This window comes from Pseudorca crassidens, chromosome 14, assembly GCF_039906515.1.
Source record: "Pseudorca crassidens isolate mPseCra1 chromosome 14, mPseCra1.hap1, whole genome shotgun sequence".
NCBI lineage: Eukaryota > Metazoa > Chordata > Mammalia > Artiodactyla > Delphinidae > Pseudorca > Pseudorca crassidens.
The window spans coordinates 71,830,748-71,852,976 of NC_090309.1; the positions used below are offsets into that span (position 1 = coordinate 71,830,748).

General features: G+C 39.6%; 1 protein-coding gene across 4 annotated transcripts in view; it reads right to left on the reverse strand.

The window, feature by feature from the left end:
• SELENOI (selenoprotein I) overlaps window positions 1-22,229 on the reverse strand; it is a 41,250-nt gene that overhangs the window by 12,980 nt on the left and 6,041 nt on the right. For 2 of the 4 annotated variants that reach the window (XR_010934111.1, XM_067703503.1), the window contains exons 2-6: window positions 10,337-10,405; window positions 9,759-9,867; window positions 7,528-7,602; window positions 4,907-5,169; window positions 3,927-3,976 (exon numbers count right to left, since the gene is read on the reverse strand). Coding sequence is in view for 3 of the 4 variants with exons in the window: in XM_067703503.1 (XP_067559604.1) it covers window positions 3,927-3,976; window positions 4,907-5,169; window positions 7,528-7,602; window positions 9,759-9,867; window positions 10,337-10,405 (566 nt within the window). In the remaining variant the exon portion in view is untranslated. Of the gene's footprint in view, window positions 1-3,867; window positions 3,977-4,906; window positions 5,170-7,527; window positions 7,603-9,758; window positions 9,868-10,336; window positions 10,406-22,229 lie in introns of all 4 variants that reach the window. The other 2 variants (XM_067703501.1, XM_067703502.1) reach the window with 1 other exon arrangement.

A 22,229-nucleotide genomic window follows, 5' to 3' on the forward strand; every position in this document is an offset into this window, starting at 1 on the left:
AATGCAGCTGTGACCTTAAGGATCAAAGACAGAAGAACATTCCTTCAAAACAATTCCTAAGGCATCTTGCTAAAAACAGATGAAAAGGGGCTTCCCTGCTGGCATAGTCATTAAGAATCTGCCTGGCAACGCAGGGGACATGGGTTCCATCCCTGCTCCGGGAAGGTCCCACATGCCACAGAGCAACTAAACCCGTGCGCCACAGCTACTGAGCCTGCGCTCTAGAGCCCGCGAGCCACAACTACTGAAGCCCACGCGCCTGGAGCCCATGCACCGCAACAAGAGAAGCCACCCAATGAGAAGCCCATGTACTGCAACAAAGAGTAGCCCCCGCTCGCCGCAACTAGAGAAAGCCTGTGCGCAGCAACGAAGACCCAATGCAGCCAAAAACAAATAAATAAATAAATAAATTTATTTTAAAAAAGATGAAAAAACTAGAATTCACCGAACAGAAATCTCATCTCAAAAGATGAATTACTCTACTACTTTCAAGCCCAAATGGAACAAAGTTCCCTGAGTTAAAAGATCTTAGAGGGAGTGGAAGAGAAGACAAGATGTCCTCAATGTCCTCAGAAATTTTTAGCAGCTCATTCCACGTCAAGCTGGGGAGCACACTGTTAGGGAGCCAGGGATAAATGAATTAAGCCAGAATCATTTGTAGCTTTCAGGTGTTGAAAATAGGCTGAGAGAAACCTGCAAAAGATTTGGGACCAAGAGTTTTTTAGTTTAAAACATCCTAAAATAGCTTTATCTTAATTAAGTGCAGTAAGCGTGTAGAAAGCCTGAGCTCTATATAGGCTGCCAAAGAGAAACACTGTATCTTCTATTTCTTCTCTAAATAACACTCGATGTACTTTCTATAAAGAATATTTAATTGTTAAATACTTGTCTATTAAACTCTATATAATGATAGTGATAGAACCCATACATATGTAGACCTGCTTTTCTTATTACCATAGGAAGGCCTAGACTTCATAATACAGGAAACAATAGCTATAGAAAAATCAGAATAGAATTCATAAAAAAGGATTGATTAGAATGAGATGAACACCAAGGATAACATGGTCACAACAAATATTTTGGTTCCTCATATTTCCAGGCTTAAGTAAAAACTTCAATAAAAACCAAGACAAAAAATACTTTAACAAAAGTAAAAAAGACAAACAACAAACAAGGGGGAAAGTGTCATTTATATCAAAACAAAGATTAATATATCTAATAGATAAAGAGCTTCTAAAAATAAAGGAAGTGGTTAACAATCGTAATGCAAAAACTGACTAGAGATATAAAGAAAAAATAAATATAAATGGCTCTCAAATACTAGAAAAGTTCATCCATAATAAGAGAAATGCAAATTAAAACTATATAGATATACCATTTCTTACCTATCACAGACTGGCAAAAATCCAAAAGTTTGACAACATACTACATTGGTAAAACTAAATAAACAAGTACTTTCATTCATGGCTGATGGGAATTCAAAAATCAGATAACCCATACGGAAGGGAATATGGGAATATTTAGTGAAAATGCATACATTTGTCCTTACTAACAATTCTACTTCTAGAGACCTTTTCCAAAGTACCCTGGGAAAAATATGAACAGACATATATATGTACAAGACTATTTATTGCATCAATTTGTACAGCAGCAAAAGACCGGAAATAACACAAATGTCCATCAGTAGAAGGTTGTTTGAACAAAGCGATGGTACATCCACACAATGAAGTATTGTACCAGGCGGCTGTAAGAAGAAATGAGGAAGATCCCTAAACATCACTATGCAGTGATCTCTAAGATATACTATTATGTGGAGGGGGGAAAAAAAAAGAAGCACGTGTAGTAAGATATGTATGGTATGCTACCATTTATCTATGAAAGGGGGTGATAACCCCACACACACACACTTACTTATATTAAGAAAGAAACAATGAAAAGATAAACCAAAAAATTTAAAACTAAGAATAGTTAACTATGAGGGAGGAAAAGGCTAGGGTAGTGATAGAGACTAGACTTCTTTGAATATGTCTTGCTTTATATATAGATTTGACTTTGTAATCATGTGACTACGTTACACAATTATAAAGGAAAAATAAATTTTTTTTTGGAAAAATAAATTTTAAAAGAAAAAGTAATCCATAAATATCAAAAGTAAAATGAAACTAACTTAAATGTACATATCCACAGATGGTGGCATAACCACAGAATGGGGACTTTAGACTCTAATAACCTGACTGGGCATTCTCTAGTGGGATAAACCATAGGGCAAATGGAACTGCAAAAAACCAAAATCTTCAACAATTTCCAGTAATCATATGTCACTGATTTTGGAACTACATTCTCAGACTGTTGTGGGTATTTTATGGAATAACACAAATGTATAACTATTTTGTGTCGTTGAAAGCAAAGACTTTTGTCAGAGTTTAAAGGACATACAAATATAAGATCAACTAGGTTAAGTAAAAGATCTGTATCATCAAATATGATTTGGAATTATCAGTATGAATTTATGAGGTACTTTATCAAAAAACAAACTTTATTCCCCTGGCTATCCACTGAATGAATGGATTCCTAAGCAATGCTCATCAGCCACTGTTAGTACCACTAGGTGAAGAGTTGAGGCAGAACTTGGGAAGAGATGGAACAGATGTACAATACCTCATCCCTCTAGTCATTACTGATACCACAGACAGAAAGACAACCAGCTATCATGTGCCCCCTAATGTGATGCAATAGGAAGTACCATTACCTAATAAGTATTGCTGCCAAAAATTATAAATTACAAAGAAACTTATATGCCTATTAAAGTACCCACTTAACATTCAAAAATACATCTCCTATGTCGGAGATTCCATTTTATCTTTAAATAAATATTTAAATGTAAAATGCAGCACACCCGCCACAGGACAAGCTGCATACATCAAAAGATTCACTCAGGAACGATAGCTGGAGATGAAAAATAGCTCGCCTTTTCAAGGTAAAGAAATCAGTTTACAGAGGCATCCAAAAATGAACATTTGTTAGATTACAGCAGGCTTCCTAAAATATCTGCAGTCCAGAGCCACAGAAAATCCCCCAACTACTCCTTTTCTGAAAGCCAGTGCTTAATGCACCATCTTCTCAGCTGTTTCTAAGCCTTCGATTCCCATTCTGTAACCAAGGTTCACAGACAGACGGAGGGAAGATTAATTTTTAGATAAGAGAACAGAGCAACAGCCAACAAGTTTTTTTCTTTTACTCTACAAAGGTCTTAGTGTCACTCCTGGCGCCCCAAATAACAACCCAGATTCCTCTTCCTCTCTGCCTCTCTCCATAAAATCACTCTCCCTCCACTCAATCATCCTGTACATATCCCCTTTGGCTAAAATCAAAAAGGAAACATTACCATGATCAAAACCTTTACCTAGCATTCAAAGGCTTAAGAAAAAGGGTATCTGAGAGGAACAGAAGCTCAATTTTTGGAGTGGATGTATTATAAAGTAAACTCTGTGTTTCGTCATTCTATTTCCTCAAACTAACAATCTTCAATTTTGAGATAAGTACTGAAATCAACACCGAACGTCCAACTAAATGTGGATCCTCCAGTACAGTCTAGATTAATTTGAATAGTTAGTTTACAGGGTTTGTGTGATCTATTTCGGTATTGCCTTCTGATTAGAAATAACTTGGTGCTGAACAAAAACAAAACAAAGCAAAACAAAGCAACCTTATTTTCCTTAAGGGTTTGGCTGAAACCCTACAGGGTTGCGGGGTTCTGCTTTTGCTGCAGGGCGTGAGGGCAGGCGGGAAAGTGCTGCTGGTTATAATCAAACACTGGCTTTGATAACAAAGCGATGTTACAACAGGCTTCAACATGGAGCTTCTTACCAATGATCATTGCAGTGAATAGGTCTCTATATAAGAAATTAAACAGGAAAGGTTCATACCAGGCCTCAACTCCCACAACCGCAGTCACTATGTAGACAAAGGAAATAGTCTGGAAGGAAAATGCAGACAAAAATATACAGAGCATTAACAGCTGGAAAGATCAGGGAGTCAATAACGCTTTATGCAGCATTAGTCTAGCAAACAGCTTTAGTAAAAGCCAGAAGTATGCTTAAATTTGATATGGTGGCAAGTCTTGCCTTTAAAAATAGTTTTTTCAGCCAACAACACCATAAAATGACTAACTTCTAGACAATGCAAACAACTGGCCTCATAAGGCACCTCGTAAATTGGTTTAGCCACACGTTGTTCCAATTTGCCCATCCAATCATTTTCTTCAAACACACTCCAACTTCTGATTCTTTACTGGAGCCTTAGGTGTAGACGGGCAAAACAGCAACACAAAAAGCTGGGATTCTAAGGCAGGGAGAGTTAATAGCAAGTCTATAAAGTAAGAGGAAAACAAATCTCTCTACTCACTGAAAAGTTGGCAATGAAGACAAAAAGCCAACAATTTAATTATAAGCGCCTTTCTTTATAAAATCAACAGTTTTAATGAATGTCTTTTAAGAAACCGTTCATTTTTTGGTGTAATAATGGCATTGTAATTATGTTTTTTAAAAAGAACTCTTACCACTTAGAGATATATAGTAAAATATTTATCACATAATGCCAGGATTTTCCTTTAAAATAATTGGAAGGAGGGTGAGGAAGAGTACATGTGAAACTAGACTGGCCAAGTGTTAACTGCTCAAGCTAAGTAACAGGCACATAAGGGTTCACTATACTATTCTCTCTACTTTTGTACATATTGGAAATTTTCCATAAATAAGTAAAAATAATATAAAATAAAAAGGAAAAAAATGTCAAAGCACCCATCAGTTCTAACCAGAAAAGCAAAAGGTCAATAAAGAAGGAATAACAAAAACTTTCCCCAAAATTCATGGCAATGTTGAAAATTTAAGGAAGAACCCATACTTACCACCTGACTAACGTCATATCCCCATGGCAGGAAAAGAATCCCTGTGTTATACTTTTCCCAGTGGGACAGGATGAAAGAAAATAAAACTACCCATAGCAGGAGATAAAGAACAAAAACACTGACACCCGATGATCCTCGTCCAAAAATGGAATACACAGTTACAACAAAGTAAACACATGACCAACTATCCAGGCCATGGTCAAAAAGCTCCCCTAACGGGGTACTGGAATTGGTTCTACGGGCTTGCTTTCCATCCACACCATCTGCAACAAAAAACACATTACCACAGGAATAGGTCAACAACTGCACCAGTCTGGAGAAAGTCTTCTTTAATAAAATGGAGAGAAACAAAACAAAACAGACGAGCATATCATAGGAACGTTCATTAACTAAATTATAACTATCAGACAGTACTGTAAAAATCCAACCTTTAATTCCTACAATGCAAAGACTTCAGAAATAAAACCTGTAATTTCTCAAAGCTTAATCTAAAAATTAAAATGTTAAATCACATTGAATGGTGTCTATTTTAGATCTAAGGAAGAAGCATTCTAGTTGGACTCTGAATTCTTCCAAATCTGCATAACAGCTAACTGAGTTGTTCCACTAGCCGCAAATTCTTAACCCTCCAGAGAATATTCAATAGTTGTTCATTATAATTTATCTAACCATTCCTTGCTCTAAGATCCAAAAACACTCTGTTACTTCAGTCATAACACCTGTTTCATCTTGTTTGATATCACAGTTACTTCTTTACAGATTGACCACCTCCATAATTTTAAGTGCTTTCCAAAAAGGCTTTGCAACACAGTAGGTGTTGAGTAAATATAAGAATAAATTTATTGGGCTTCCCTGGTGGCGCAGTGGTTGAGAGTCCACCTGCCGATGCAGGGGACACGGGTTCGTGCTCCAGTCCGGGAAGATCCCACATGCCGCGGAGTGGCTGGGCCCACGAGCCATGGCCGCTGAGCCTGCGCAGCCGGAGCCTGTGCTCCGCAACGGGAGAGGCCACAACAGTGAGAGGCCCGTGTACCGCAAAAAAAAAAAAAGAGAAGCCACCTCAGTGAGAAGACCACGCACCGCAACAAAGACCAACACAGCCAATAAATAAATTAAAAAAAAAAAAAAAAAAGACTCTTATGACATGCTGTTAAAAGCCAGAGCACACAGGCCTCTCCTTTTCCCTATTCCTCTTGCAGTCCTTGGCAACCAAATCCTATAGCAAAAAAAATTTTGTTTTTTTGGCCACACCGCACAGCATGTGGCATCTTAGTTCCCGTGCCCGCTGCAGTGGAAGTGCGGAGTCTCAACCACTGGACCTCCAGGGAAGTCCCATTAAAACCAACTCATCTTTAATAACAAATGCACAAAAGCCTCTGTCTAAATGTAGATCTTTTAACTAAGTTTTTGCCTAATTCTTCTTGATTTCATTCTCTTCCTTCCCCAAACTCTTGCAGCTCTGGTCATCCACCACATCAGCATTCAATCCTGTACCAAATTACCCTGGTTTTGTGAATACAAGTCATTTTTATCTGAAGAGACCTAAGCAACTTTAAGTCAGGGTCTGCTACTTCACATTCATTTAAAAACCACATACTGAGTACCTCCTATGGAGGAGGCACTGTTCTTATAACACTGGGTACACAGCGAGCAAGATAAAGTACCCACCCTCAAGGAACTTACATTTTAGAGCAGACAACATACAAGGGGGTCATATGGTTTTAAGTGCTATGGAGAAAAATAAAGCAGGGAAGAAAAAGAGAATGCAGGACAAGTCACACAGATGATCCCAACGAAACGCACCCTTGGCAGAATACATGGTGTAGCCTGGCTCAGTGGCCTTCCCTGACCACGCCCCCTCCACCAAATGAGAATTGATCACTTCTATATTTGTTCTCCCACTATGCTCTATTACAGCATCTCTCTCAGTATTCTGCAGTTATTTGATATGTCAGTACTGCTTTCCAAACTCATGGCAAAAATGATGTCTTATTCCAGGGTTGGGAAATATTTCTTGTAAAGGGCCAAACAGTAAATATTTTAGGCACTGTGGGCCAAATGGCCTCTGTTACAACTACTCAACTATGTCTCTGCTGCAGGAAAGCAGCCACAGACACGTAAAGGAATGAGCATAGCTGTGTTCCAGTAAAACTTCACTTACAAAAACAGACAACAGGCGCTTCCCTGGTGGCGCAGTGGTTGAGAGTCCGCCTGCCGATGCAGGGGACACGGGTTTGTGCCCCGGTCCGGGAGGATCCCATGTGCCGCAGAGCGGCTGGGCCCGTGAGCCATGGCTGCTGGGCCTGCGCGTCTGGAGCCTGTGCTCCGCAACAGGCGAGGCCACAACAGTGAGAGGCCCGCGTAACGCAAAAAAAAAAAAGCAAAAAAACAGACAACAGGCCAGATTTGGCGTACAAGTGGTAGTTTGCCAACTCCTATCTTATTCTTTGAATTCCCAGCAAATGACAATATTTTTCACAGAGAAACTCAAGAACGTATTTATCAAATTGAACAGGATATTAATAAACCCTAGTTAAAATGAATTAAGCACAGGAGAAAACGTGCGGTGGCTATCCTTGCTGACAGTTTCACCAGCCACTGACTATTTGCCAATTTCTTACCTAGAGTGTAGGCTACGAAGTTGAGGATGCCCACTACAATCCAGACCCAGTCAGGTACATGCTTGTGACCTGGTGCTGTAAAGGAAAGCAACTCAGATTTTAACACAGTCTAAGTACAACTGTTCTTACCATAGCCCATACTGCCAATGAGAAACGTTTCTATTTATTAAACAGAAGCTGAAGTACTTTACAATATATTTCGAATGCAGAACTAGGTAAATATTAGAATGTATCAGCAAACTCTGACAAAACAAAAGTAACTGCCCAACCCCTCATAAACAATAGGCATTTATTTTGAGCTTTAATCATAACTCAAGACTGACTATCTTCACTTGAAAATTACTTATGTGCCTAGAATGAAAAATAATGTTTTTGGAATTCAAAAAATGCTTGTGTTTAATCTGATCCTTGTTGTTTATGATTATACTACAAACATGTATTAAGCTTTCAACCTATACTCTCTCACTAAATTATTAATTAGCTGAACAAAAGACCTTTTGATTTGTGTCTAGGTAAATTAGCTCAACTGGATGATTCTGGCAACAAAATCGTTCTGAAATGTCTGGACCTCACTTCCCCCCCACCAAGATAAAACAAGTGAGATTCAGCTCTGGGTTCTAGTCCTGGCTCTGTGACCAACGAGCAGTGTGGCCCTGAATATACCATTTAACCTTCCTGTCTTCCACTTCCCAAATATACTGGGACTAGATGGTTAATCTGGCCCTTCAAGTTGTATGACTTGGAGAAATACATATATTTACGTATTTTTAGTTCTCTTAGTAACTAAGTAAATAGTCTTATTTAGTCAGAGAAAATACTATTTCTAGTTTCAAAGATAAACTTTTGAGGCTGTTCTGAGGATTAAAATACAATTTAAAAAAACCCCACAATATCAAAACCATGCTTAATGAAATTTAAGCATGGTAATGGTAATGATCTTGAATTACCATTCTATTACATATACAGAAGCTATGCCTAAAATTTTCAGTTGATAAAGTCAGGCATAGGCAGAGTTTCAATATTCATAATTCCTATAATATGAAAAGTCATTAAGTGTTTGAAACTCCAAATTCTCCTACAAAAACAATGTTGTCAGTGATTGTTAATTTCTCTAGGTCAGTGCACAAACGTCTGCTGAACCCACAACACAGATGAATTGTAGCAGCGGTCCCCAACCTTTTTGGCACCAGGGACCGGTTTCATGGAAGACAATCTTTCCATGGATGGGGGAGGGGGGGCGGTGCTGGTGTTTCAGGTGGTTAATGCAAGCGAGGGCGAGCGGCAGATGAAGCTTCGCTTGCCCGACCCTTGCTCACCTCCTGCCGTGCAGCCCGGTGGCTAACAGGCCGAGGACAGGTACCGGTCCGCGGCCCAGGGGTTGGGGACCCCGGAATTATAGTACTAAAACTCCTGACTACATCATTTATAAGTATTCTTATTGGAAAATATCTTCTAACTTAGAATACAAAAAATACTCATCTACCTCCATCTTTCTGTTCCTCTCAACTCCATCCACCAGTTGAGCAATAAGAATAAACTGTTTCCCACATATCCCCCATCATCCCAGATGTGCTCCAGATTCTCTTGTCCAGCCGGGGCAGAAGCTGGGGTGTGGGAGGAAGTAAGATAGCAGTGGGTCTGAAGGAAGACGTTGGGAATAAGCTGAAAACTGCCTCCAAAGGTGCATTTTGCCTCCCGTCCTCAGTAAGGGCCCAGACTTCTGTCAATAAATATCTAAGGTCTAACAACCATTTTCAGAAGAAACTGGGAGTTATTAAAGGTACGTACAAGTGCTGAGCAGAGGAAAGAGAGACCACATTGCCTTTAGAAAAGGGGGATTTTTATTCCATACCTAGAAAAGGGGAAGGGATATTTCTGGAACTGGTAGGTATGCTGGGCCTTGCTTATTCTCATTTTCAGGCAAAACTTCAGAGTCCTACTTTTCCATCTTCTTATAAATCCCATTACTCTTTATTTACAAAAACCTCATTGCTTTTTAGACAGCATATCTAAATTCAATAGCCAAATTGGTTTCTAGAACTTATTAGAAACATACATAACAGATTGTAAAAACACAACTTAGCCTTTACACCCAATTCTAACATTTTACAACCCTTCTAATATTCAAAACTTTTCAGAAATGCAAGCATCTTAATAGAATTAGAAAATAACCATATCTCATTTTGTGCTATTTAGACATTTGAGATTTTATATTAAAGTAATAATCTTACCTGAAGCATAAAAGTCAGGATCAAAGTATGCCATAAGCAGAAAATTGAACACAACCAGCAGAAAGCCAGAAAAGGTTATCAGATTTGGAGCCAGCCAAGTAGGAAATACCTATTTGTTTCAAAATAATTACAGAATAATTAAAGTAGAGAAATCTCTCTGTCCACTACATACCACAACATGCAAATGTGTCAAAACAAAAACTATAAATTTGAAAGACCGTATATACAGGAATTATATATATATATATCAAATTATAAACCGTAATCAGTTAATAGAAATAAGTCTATTTTCTATATTTTAAATAATTCTATAATCAACAAACTTTTATAATCATAACATTATATTTATTTTAGAAAAATTTAAGAAGCATTTTATAAATATGATAGATCTAGAGTATAAGCTTATACTTCAATGATGAGATAAATCAAAAGGTATGTGACTAAAGGAAAGGAGGATGGGAGAGGCAGTTTCTCTAAACGTCTTACTGAACTGACAGTTGGTCTGTAATACTCCATAAAGTAGTTTAAAATATTTAAAACTTACTAAAACCTAAGTACATGCTTATTAATCATCTTACCTTCACCACAGTGTTCCAAAATGGATGCATGACATACAGAGAGAGCGGATTGGTATCCACAGCACTGTACTGTTAAGAAATGAAAAAAAATATTCAGAGTTAATCCTTGCATACCAGCAAGTATTTAGAACAATATTTCTCAAATGAAAATAATAGTACAGGGACTTCCCTGGTGGTGCAGTGGTTAAGAATCCGCCTGCCAATGCAGGCGACACGGGTTCGATCCCTGGTCCAGGAAGATCCCACATGCCGCGGAGCAACTAAGCCCGTGCGCCACAACTACTGAGCCTGCGTTCTAGAACCCGTGCACGCCAACTACTGAAGCCTGCGCACCTAGAGCCTGTGCTCCACAACAAGAGAAGCCACAGCAGTGAGAAGCCCGCGCACCGCGACAAAGAGTAGCCCCCGCTCACTGCAACTAGAGAAAGCCCACGTGCAGCAACGAAGACCCAACACAGCCAAAAATATATAAATTTTTTTAAAAAGAAAATAATAGTAAAAAAAAATCTAGAGAATATATCTAGTTATACAATGTCCTCTTCTAAATAACAGAACTGGAGAAGCAGTATGAATGGGGTAAAGATGGCCAAGCACATCTTTGTATAATATTTATAATATAACAACGTTGCAGCAGAAAATTTTATATTGCTTTCAAGTGCTCACCTATTTGCAGGATAATGAGCACACTGTGTGCATTCACACACTGACTTTCTCAACCTCCTTCATCCCTCTCAACTAACGGGAATCTAGCTGTTTTACCCTTGACACCATTACTAATGCACTTATTAATGGTACAACCTTGGGTAAGTTACTTAACCTCTCTGTCTTAGTTGCTGCACCTGTAAAATGAGGATCACAGCCTTTACCTCAAAGGATTGCCATAAGGATTAGATAAACTGATAACATATAGGAAGTGCTTAGAGCAGTACCTAGCCCACAGTTAGTGCTATATGAGCATTAGGTACCATTAGTGTGTTTTGAGCATCAAAGGAATGACAGATCCCTTTACAGCTGGAAAATGGATTGCTTAAATAAGCAAAGGAAGAAAACAACAGGTTAGGGTGTTCAAATGTATTCCCCAACTGTTGAGCTATTTAGTAAAACTTCAAAGAAAATTTTAACAAAATATCTGTATGTAATTATGTAATACTTTAAGAGTCATGTTGATGACTTATTCATCAGAGACACAAACACACACACACAAACACATACACACTGGAGTGCCTGGCATGTAGGAAGCACCCACTAGGTGTGGGGAAGAAGGAATACAAAATAGGTAAGGGACAACTTAATTCTCACCCTCAAGGAGTGGGAATACTACCTAATTCAACAAGCTCTCATTTAAAAGATGTCATACTAGTCAAATGCCTGAAAAAAGTTTCAACTGTGCTTTGTATTTGTTTAGTATGAATATATTGGGTTGGCCAAAAAGTTCGTTCGGGTTTTTCCGTGAAGGCCGACCCAAAAAATAAGTAGTAAGCATCTGAGCAACTGATTTTTTAAAAAATCATAATTAAACATCAATATTTCTTCCTGAATGTTTTATGGATATGCAGGAAATATTTCTCATCAGTGTTTCAAGATTTAAAAGTGTGATGGAGCAAAAAAGTAAATAAACAGAAATAATTTAAAATACTACTAGCAAAGAGAGTTAGCTAGTAAGTCAAATGTTTACTCAACAGAATCCATGGCTGAGTGCCGCCATTTCTCCAACTCATTCTGATGAAATGCGATATCCTGGACAAAAGATCTGAGACAGACAGTGGAAAGAAAATGGTGAAGGAGAACACTGGCCAGAGAAGCTCTGCAGCTGCACCCAGACTCGCAGCTGGAGCCTCCTTAAGTATTACTGTTCTCGCTAAAATCAACTTCTAGGTGCATGGTTCTCTACAGCCTGCAAAGCTTTTCCACATAACAGATACCATGACACCTGAACCTCTGTAGAATGAAGGAGTCCCCAGCTGATAGGACTGCCTGAATTTAAGTTTTCAGACCTGAGGCCATGCAACCAATATGAACCCTGAAAAGTTGCCAGTGACAAGGCGGGAGGGCCACGGCCTCCTCCATTTCACCAAAGTCCGAACCCAGACCCACATGACGTAGCCAGCAGGTCAGATAAACTGGAAAACCACAAATTTCAAGTCCACCATCTACTGCAAAGTACAAAAGTTGTAAGAAGTCCAAATCAGAAGAAAACAATTTGACATCACACGAATAGTTAATACGATGTACAAAGTACAAGGCTCTTAATTCAAATGTTTGCTGAATGACTCTCATTCACCAGCTTTCCATAATTTGAATTTACGTCTAAAAGAAGGTCATTTACTCATGGTATTTTGATTTGAAAAGCTCCTCTTTTTAAATTCTGAAGTTTTTTCTCTCTTTTAAATCTCTTTATTTCCGCTATTATAACATTTCACCTTTTTTTTCTTTTTTTTTGGCTGTGTTGGGTCTTCGTTGCTGCACGCAGGCTTTCTGTAGTTGCGGCAAGCTGGGGCTACTCTTCGTTGTGGTGCACAGGCTTCTCATTGTGGTGGCTTCTCTTGTTGCAAAGCACAGGCTCTAGGCGCGTGGGCTTCAGTAGTTGTGGCTTGCAGGCTCTAAAGCACAGGCTTAGTAGTTGTGGTGCACGGGCTTAGCTGCTCCATGGCATGTGGGATCTTCCTGGACCAGGGATCGAACCTGTGTCCCCTGAATTGGCAGGCGGATTCTTAACCCCTGTGCCACCAGGGAAGTCCCCAAATTCTGAAGTTTAACTCTAAATTTCTATTTCAGGAGACCAGTAGAAGTATGAAAAGATTATAGAACTCAATACAAATAGGTCAGTCTGCCTAACTGCATTTTTTACCTTTAATAATAATAGCAGATAAGCTCAAGTATAACAAGGAAATCTAATATGAGATTACAAAAGGTAGCAAACAGTAAACCTAAAGAGCACTCTGTGCTCTAGCCTTACACACCTGAGTATTTTTCAAGGTCACATATCACTTGGTATAAACAAAGAAACTTGAAACTGTCTTGTGAATCAATAGGAGGAAAGAAGAATGAGTCACACCTTCCACATGCCTGAAAAAATAAGTAAAATTTTAAAGGAGCTAAACTAAATTTAGTTAATGCCTGTTAAATATATTATTTTCTATCGGAATGATGTTTTGGTATACACCAGAATATCTGAACAAGGTAATAATCCCCTGTTTAAGGCCTGCAGGACTTGCTTGATCTACAATCTGTTGGGCCAGACTAATCCAGTGCCCTGGAGAAAGGCTTGAGAACCACAACCTGAGTTTGAGAATCATTCCAAGGCAGAATCTCAGAACCACAAGAGTTCAGGAGATATCTAGTTCTCACGTGCCTGCCCCTCACCTATGTGAATAGGTAAAACAGTCATCTGGCCTCTTTATTTTTTTCTTTAATTTATTTTATTTATTTATTTTTGGCTGCGTTGGGTCTTCGTTGCTATGCGTGGGGCTTTCTCTAGTTGCGGCGAGTGGGGGCTACTACTCTTCGTTGTGGTGCGCGGGCTTCTCATTGCGGTGGCTTCTCTTGTTGCGGAGCACAGGCTCTAGGCGCGTGGGCTCAGTAGTTGTGGCACACGGGCTTCAGTAGTTGTGGCTCGCGGGCTCTAGAGCGCAGGCCAGCAGTTGCGGCGCATGGGCTTAGTTGCTCTGCGGCATGTGGGATCTTCCCGGACCACGGCTCGAACCCATGTCGCCTGCATTGGCAGGCGGATTCTTAACCACTGCGCCACCAGGGAAGTCCCTGGCCTCTTTATTTATTTTTTAATTTTTGGCTGCACTGCGCGGCATGTGGATCTTAGTTCCCCAACCAGGGATCAAACCAGCGTGCCCTGCAGTGGAAGCATGGAATCCTAACCACTGGACCGCCAGGGAAGTCCCTGGCCTCTTTTTAAATGCCTCTGGTTACCAAAAAACTCATTACTTCTAGAAATAGCCCAATCCAACGTTAAAACAACTTTTCTATATGCTAACAAAATCCTCCCCTCACCCCATATTTCCTATCATGTTTTCAATTTCCCTAACAAAGCCAGGCAGACAAGGGTCCAATTTTTTTCCAAACAATAATGCTTCAAACGTTTGAAGATGGCTCTGCCTGTCACACCTAAACCTTCTCTTCACCTGGTTAAAAAATCTCATGTTCCTTTTGCTGTTACTCTCTTGCCAAAGTTTCACTCTCTTCATCATCTAGGTCTAATTCTCTAGACCAGAGGTTGGAAAGCTTTTTCTGGAAAATGCCAGAGAGCAAATATTTTAGGCTTTGCAGGCCAAATGGTCTCTGTAACAATACCCAAAACTGCCACGGAAGCAGAAAGAAGTCCCAGAAAATAAGAAAACAAAGAGGCATGCTGTGTTCCAATAAAACTTTATTCACAAAACAGGTGTCCAGGGGCTTCAGTTTGACAACCAGTGCTCCAGACAATCCATTTTGTTGTTAAACCAAAACAAAAGTGTGACCCAGGGCAAAAGGAATATTTCAAGCGGTGCATGAGCACAAAGGAGAACATGACTAAGGTCTTCTTCCTCAACAACTTATTTCTCTAACAGATGCTCAACACAGTATTAATTTCCTGAGGCAACAAAGTCATACTGCAGACTTACACACACCTTCACAGCCACCTTACCCCCTCAGGCCTTTCTCATACAGACTGCAAAGCCACCTTTCTCTGTGTTAATATGACGCTGACTGTTGGAAACTAAGTGTAAGACCCTATATTTACCATTTTAACATTTCATCTTGCTAGAGTCCACTCATCTTTCTATCTCCTCCGATCTCCTCAGGGTCAGACTCAGTTATCCAAGGTACCAGCTCTGCCCCCCAAACTCTCAGCATGTAAAGCTCTCATGCTAGCAATGCCTTCACATAAGTCTCTGTAAAAATGCTGATCAAGGTAGAACTTCTAAACATTCCCCTCAAGATTGCTATTAATACATTTAGTCATTTTTATTTGGCTACAGAATTCCATACTGTCATCTACGGCAATTAGTCTATGTCACCCATGAGAAAAGATTTTCATAAAGTCTTAGTGAAATCCAGAATCATCTTAGATAATATTCTGTCAAATATTAGAAAGTTTCAACTTTCTACAACTTGTAACTACAACTTGTAACTTCAGTACAAGTCAGGAAATAAAGCAGAGTTCATTCTTCATTCAGTAAAGTCAACAAATAATTGTGACTGAGTGCCTATGATTGTGCCAGGCACTGTGCTAGGCCACCAGAAAGAGAATGGTGAACAAGACCAAAAAGTTTCCTATGTTCACCAAGTCCGGTCTAGGGTGAGACGGATGCTAAGCAAGAAAACAAGTCGTAATCACAAGATGTGATCAATACTGTGAAGGCAATAAACAAGGTGTTTGTATCAGAGGACCAGGGGGCTGGGAATGTGCCTAGTCAGGGTGCTCAGAGAAAGCTTTTCAGGGGAGGGGACACTTAAGCTGAGTCCTAGAAGATGAGAAGACAGGTAAAGCATGTATGAGACAGAACAGTGAGTCAAACAAGGTAGACCCTAAAGAGAACACGCTGCTGGAGATTCCATTTATATGAAGTTCAAAATCAGACAAAATTAATTTATGGCAAAAAGAGGTCATAATAGCAGTCTGGTGAGAGGGACTAAATGGGGGCCCTCCGAGGTGCTAAAAATAATTCTTTATCATGGTGGTGGTTACATACATATACAAAATTCATCAAATTGTGTACTTAAGATCTGTGCGTTTGTATATAATTTATACCTTAAAAAAGAGAAAGAAAATAAAGAATATATGTGTGGCAGTGTGCGTGTGTGTGTGTGTGGTGTGTGTGTGGTTTATAGGTGTTGGGAGGGGGGCGTGCATGCCAAGATGCCTTCTAAGCAGAGAACAAAATGTGGAAGGACCACAGAGTGGAGGGAGGCCAATGGAGCCACAGCGTAGTGAGTGAGCGAGGAAGAGTGGTATGAAATGACACTGGAGACATGGGCAGACACCACCCAAAGGTCCACAGTGAGTTTTATTTTATCATAAGCCCAGTGCATATCCTGATTTATATTATTAAAGGATCCCACTGTTTACAGTGTAGAAAATGGACTGGAGGGGGGCAAAGGTGCAAAATAGTTACGAGACTGTTACAGTATACCAGGCAAGAGACGATTACGGGTTAGGCCAGGAGCAGTACAATGACTCTAAATTACTGCCAAAATATGCTATAAAGTGCCCATTTTTGAGAAGGGCATTAGAAATGTGCCTCCTCTTAATTTAAGAAGGAAATTGGCTCTAACAAAAGGAAAACTATGGAAGCACTTTGTTGGACCTAAAAGTATTTCCCTTATACATGTACTTTAAATCCTTTCTATACACTGATAAGAAAACTGACTGAACTGACACACCCTTGCACTAAATACAGAGTTTTGGACAACTTATTAATTAGACTGAGGCTAGTATCCCATCTAATACTAATACAGATGGTAATACTCTAACATCTATAAACAGATGCAGGTTTCCCTTGCTTTGTCTTCTAATCAATATAAGGAGGATAAGTCTCCAACTATCAAATGATTTTTAATTCAAATCCTGTCTTTACCCATTTGAAATATAAACTTTACACTTATGAAACATATTTTAGTTAACCCTGGAAATCCATAAAGTATGGATTGAGTACAAGCTAATAATAGTTTATAAACAGCACTTATTGTTAATCATTTCAGATGTAAGCAGACTCAAAATGATGTTTCTGACTTTTTAAAATGATTCCCCAAATTCTTGAGTTCCAAATCATCCATGTTTTTAGGAATAAAAGGCAGGATAGTCACAAAGAACCAATTTTAGTTCACAACTGGGTTCACTGTATGTAGTTACTTATTGCTTATACCAACTTTGCAGACATAATGAAAGAAACACATTATCAACCTTTCTTAAGAACTCAGGAGAGAGAAAAGAAATGTCAGCTCTCTTCTCTCCCCCTGCACAGTGAAGCTCAGTGTCTGGTGTGGTATTGGTATGGTATGGAGGTCAGTCCCTTGCTGACAGGTCTCATGACTCAATCATGTTTAGGCTTAAGTCTTTACAGGGGCAGGATCCATTGTGGCCAACATGTGCCCTACCACTCCTGGAGCAGAGTTCTTTAGCAATGGCATTCCAAGTCTCTGGGCCAGTCACTTAAGCAAAAAACATAAAACAAAAGATCCCAATTATTAAAAATTGTTATTTACGCAACAAATATCAAGGCAGTCAAAAGAGCTACCTTCACATACAAATGTGGGACTCACTGAGCACTGGTACTTAAAGAAGCAGTTAAGAGAATGGAGAAAGCTTCCCGACCTGATCCTTTCTGCATCTGGCGCATAGTAGGAGTTCAGTAAACATATCTGAGTGTTTGCACATATGAATGAATAAATGCATGAACTACTCTGCATGTTTACTTAAATGGCAGTATAGAGTGATTCCCTCAGTGATGAGAGGAACTCTTTTCCCCCGGGAACTAGTCTACAGCAACTTTTCACTTCACAAGGGGAAGCTGCTCTTACTCTCCCCCTATTAATAACACCATGTCTACATGTGTATGTTTTATAGTTTCCAAAGTACAATTACCTTTGTTCTCTTATTTGATATTGTAAAATAGATAAGGTAGATTATTCCTCCCTATTTTACAGATGAAGAAACTATAAAATTCAGGGATTAACAGCTAATACGCAGGAAGGTCTAAACTGTAAATCCTTTATGAATCATCTTGGAACATTTCTGCGAAATGGATCACTTTGCTTTAATCCAGACTACCCGCTCCGGGCTCAAGTACAATCATGAGCCACCCAGATCCACTGAAACTGTTATTAACACAGTATCCTCCAATTCTTCTGTCTTCCAATTTGTGGCGGACACACCCTAAGGTAATCCCCAGTGAGTCAAGCCCTTTTATAATCAATCCCCTCCTATTGATGGTTCAGTCGTTCCCCTGAGGGTGGAACCTGTAACTTGCTTCTAGCGAACAGAATATAGTGAAGGTGATCGATGTCACTGCCTTGATTGAGAGAACATTATAGGGCAAAGGTGATGAGATGTCCCTTCCATGATATAGTTCATTACCTAAGACTCCATCTTAACAGTTTGGAGAAGAGTCTCCCATTGACCTTGAAGAAGCAAACAGCAATGTTTATGAACTGCCTATGGTGAAGGCCATGTGGCCAGAAAAGTGGGCAACTACTAGGAGCCGAGAGCCTCAGCCCTATAACTGGAAAGAACTGAATTCTGCCAACAACCACATGAGCCTGGATGAGGACCCCAAACTCCAGATGGAAGCACAGCCCAGCTGACACCTTCACTGCAGGCTGGCGAGACCTCAAGCAGAGGAGCCAGGTAACTGGTGCCCTGACTCACAGAAACTGTGAGACAATAAATGTGTGCTGTTTTATGCACCAAGTCTGTGGTAATTTGTTATCCAGCGACAGAAAACTAATCTCCAATACTGAAAGCACTGCAACATCCTCTTTTCTAGTAAGAGATACCTTGAGGCTCCTATCCACAAAATCAAGACTACCTGATGCTTGAGGGTTAATATATGAACATTACGGTAATACAGCTTCTTACTCCTTTACATTCGTTTCTTGGTTTTATTAACTGCTCTTCAATATAATGGAATATTTCTCTGATGAGGTGCGTCTCAAAATGTAGTTGCCAAACTGAGTGCAAATTCTTGGGCCCCACCCTAAATACACAGAATCAGACAGCCTGCGGGTAGGGCCCAGCAATCTGTCTTGTAACAAACGCCCCAGCTGATTCTGAGGCACCCTCCAGTCTGAGGGCCACTGCTCTGGTGAAAACAAATGTGAATGACACTCCTGCAAACTCCTCAGCTGAAGGAAAAGCCACACCATCAGCTTAGTGGTCAACACCTAAACCTCCTGATGGCAACTTCAAATACTGCACTGCGAGCAAGAGACAAGGTATAATAAAATTCAGCAGGTGCTCACTAAATGCAAGGCACTGTGCTAGTAATAATCTATCGAGAAAGAAAAACACCAAATCGAACTGAAAATGAAAAGGGGGGCATTATATTAACCCTAAGACAGAAACTGAAAGTTTCTTAAAGTTCTTTTTAATCCATACAAGACTTTAAGAACTACACCCACAGAGGACATGACTCAGTGGACAATGAGATCCCATTTCCGTGAATACTGTCATTTATATCTGCTAACGAATCAGAGAAGAGAAGGTGGTGAGAGACGACTGGAGAAGAACTAGAGCAGTAAGACAAGAACAAGCATGTCCTGATGACAAATGTTTGCTTGCTAGACTTAAACAACATATAATAAACTAACAAGAGATGAGAAGATAAGACAAAAGGAGGGGTCATTTAGTGAAGGGACTTGAAATCCTTGCTGAGGAATCTCGACATCAAACACATGGTAAATATGTGGGAGGTACTGCAGATTCATAAATAGGAAAGTGGTATTTGAAAAAATTTACTTACTCTTCCTTTGCTGAAACATCCTTTCTCTTGGTATAACCTCCTCGGGTGTGAGTATGTGTGTATGTGTTATATGACAGTTAAATGTTCACAAGCAGAGAAGCACAAATGTCAAGTTTTATTTTTTATTTACTTAACACTAACACAGCACTAAGTGCCAGGCACTTTACAAATATTAACTCATTCAATTTTGACAATTTTGATCCTATGAGGCAGGTACTACCCCATTTCACAGATGAGGAAACCTGGTTAGAGAGACTAAGTTATGCTCAAGATTGCAAAGCTAGGATGTGGGTTCTATTTAACTCATTATCAGTCCCAAAGCTAATTAGTTAATCAAAAGCCATTTACCGCAATTAGAGCTAATAGTGAATGAAATGTTCTTAATAGTCAACTAAATATAAGACTAGCAAGTACAAGCCCACTTGTCCCTACGAATAATTTAAAACTGGGGGAAGAGAAAACAAAGTCAGTTCTTCCTTTTTCACTGTACATTTTCCCCATCTGTAAACATTAGACACAAACCCAATTAAGCACGTCACTGAAGGTCTTTATTCTAATGTTTATATCTTTTGCACAAAACACCCAGTAACTACAAAGCAGAGTTTATACGCCGTTCTTAGAACTGAGAGGCAACATAGCATGAAGAACATGGACTCTGGACACAGAATGCCTGGGTTCAAATCTCAGCTGTGGGACCTTGAGCAAGTTACTTAAACACTGTGTCTCAGTAAAATGGGGTAAATAATAGTACCTCTACCTCACAAAGCACTTGTGAATATTAAATGAGACAATATATGTAAAGCACTTAAAGAACGTCTGGCATATAGTAAGTGCTATATAAATGTTTGCCATCATTATCATTATCACTATTGGGTATTTACAATGACGTTGCTCTTGCCATCGCAACCTCCCCTCATTGAGCTCATTAGGCTCGGCCTGGTCCCTCACACACCTTCCACTTCCTTGTGCCTCTAATTTAGCATGATCTGCCCAGGCTCTGTGCCTTGGTTCCCATCAGACTCTGACTGAAACATCTTTCCCCTCTCTCCCTTATGCACCAGGCAAATTCTTATTCAGCAGAGAAGTTCTTGACATTTAAGCATTACGGCAGTTACAAAAGCAAGCCATCAGCAGTGAACTGATATTTCAGAAAGTAGTTTGAGAACCAATTCGTTTCTTCCAAATAGCACCTAGAAATGGAGTAACCTTCTACCTAACTATCTCTCTCTCACTCTGCAGAAGTTTCCCATCCATTTTTCTCTCACTCCTTCTGAAAGATTCCTGTCTCTGCCAACTGAAAAAATAATTCTTTCTATGAGACATTTGTAAATCTATATCTAAGACGACTAAAATACGTTTCAAGCCTTACTAATGTACTTACAAGTGAGAGAGGCCAGTTTCCCACATCTACTCAAGGAGACCAAGGCACAACTAAAGATAAGTTATGCTTGAGTTAACTGTAACATATCTAGCTAATGCCATAATTAACACATTATATTGTAGTCGGCCTGCAGTCATAACAAGTGAAAATCAAAAGATCAGGAATTTCTCATGTTTCCCCTGTGACTCTGGAGGAAAAGTGTTCTAGTCTTTGAAATCATTACAGAAACAGTCCTCTAATGGGGGACATTTCATCCACAAATGATATTTCTCTAGAACATGAAATTTTCTTTGTTTTAATTCCAAGTCCAAAAACCACACCTTCCAAGAGAAGTCTGCCCCATGGTCCTGTCCAGGAGAAGGGCCCTGTGCAAAAGATGACTGTTATTCTGCCAGATTCAGCATCACTCATCATTTAAATTATAACTTTGCTTCTGTTCTGTAAGGACCAATCTCGTAGGAGTTAGGTTATGATGAGATATTAATAAAACACCTCCTCACTGAAACATCAAGAGGATTAACTCTTAGACTCAACGAATGCCGGGGGCCATTATTACCAAAGAGTTAATGCTTCACAAAACCCCTACCTCAGCGACTCCACCCCATCACCCTACCAGAACCTGAGTCACCCCAGACTCCTCCGCATCTTTTACCTTCACCCTTTCCAGCTAGTCAGTTACTGCGCTCTGTCAATTTAAAATCTTAAATCAAGCATCACAATCAAATGTACATAGGGGGAAAAAAATGTACATAGGGATCAGGCAGGTAAACTGAACAAAGCAGACCTGCGTGGAGCACAGGGACTGGTAGGGAAATGGCACACTAGAGAGCAAATACCCTTTTTTTTTTTTAACATCTTTATTGGAGTATAATTGCTTTACAATGGTGTGTTAGTTTCTGCTTTATAACAAAGTGAATCAGCTATACGTATACATATATCCCCATATGTCCTCCCTCTTCCGTCTCCCTCCCACCCTCCCTATCCCACTCCTCTAGGTGGTCACAGAGCACCGAGCTGATCTCCCTGTGCTATGTGGCTGCTTCCCACTAGCTATCTA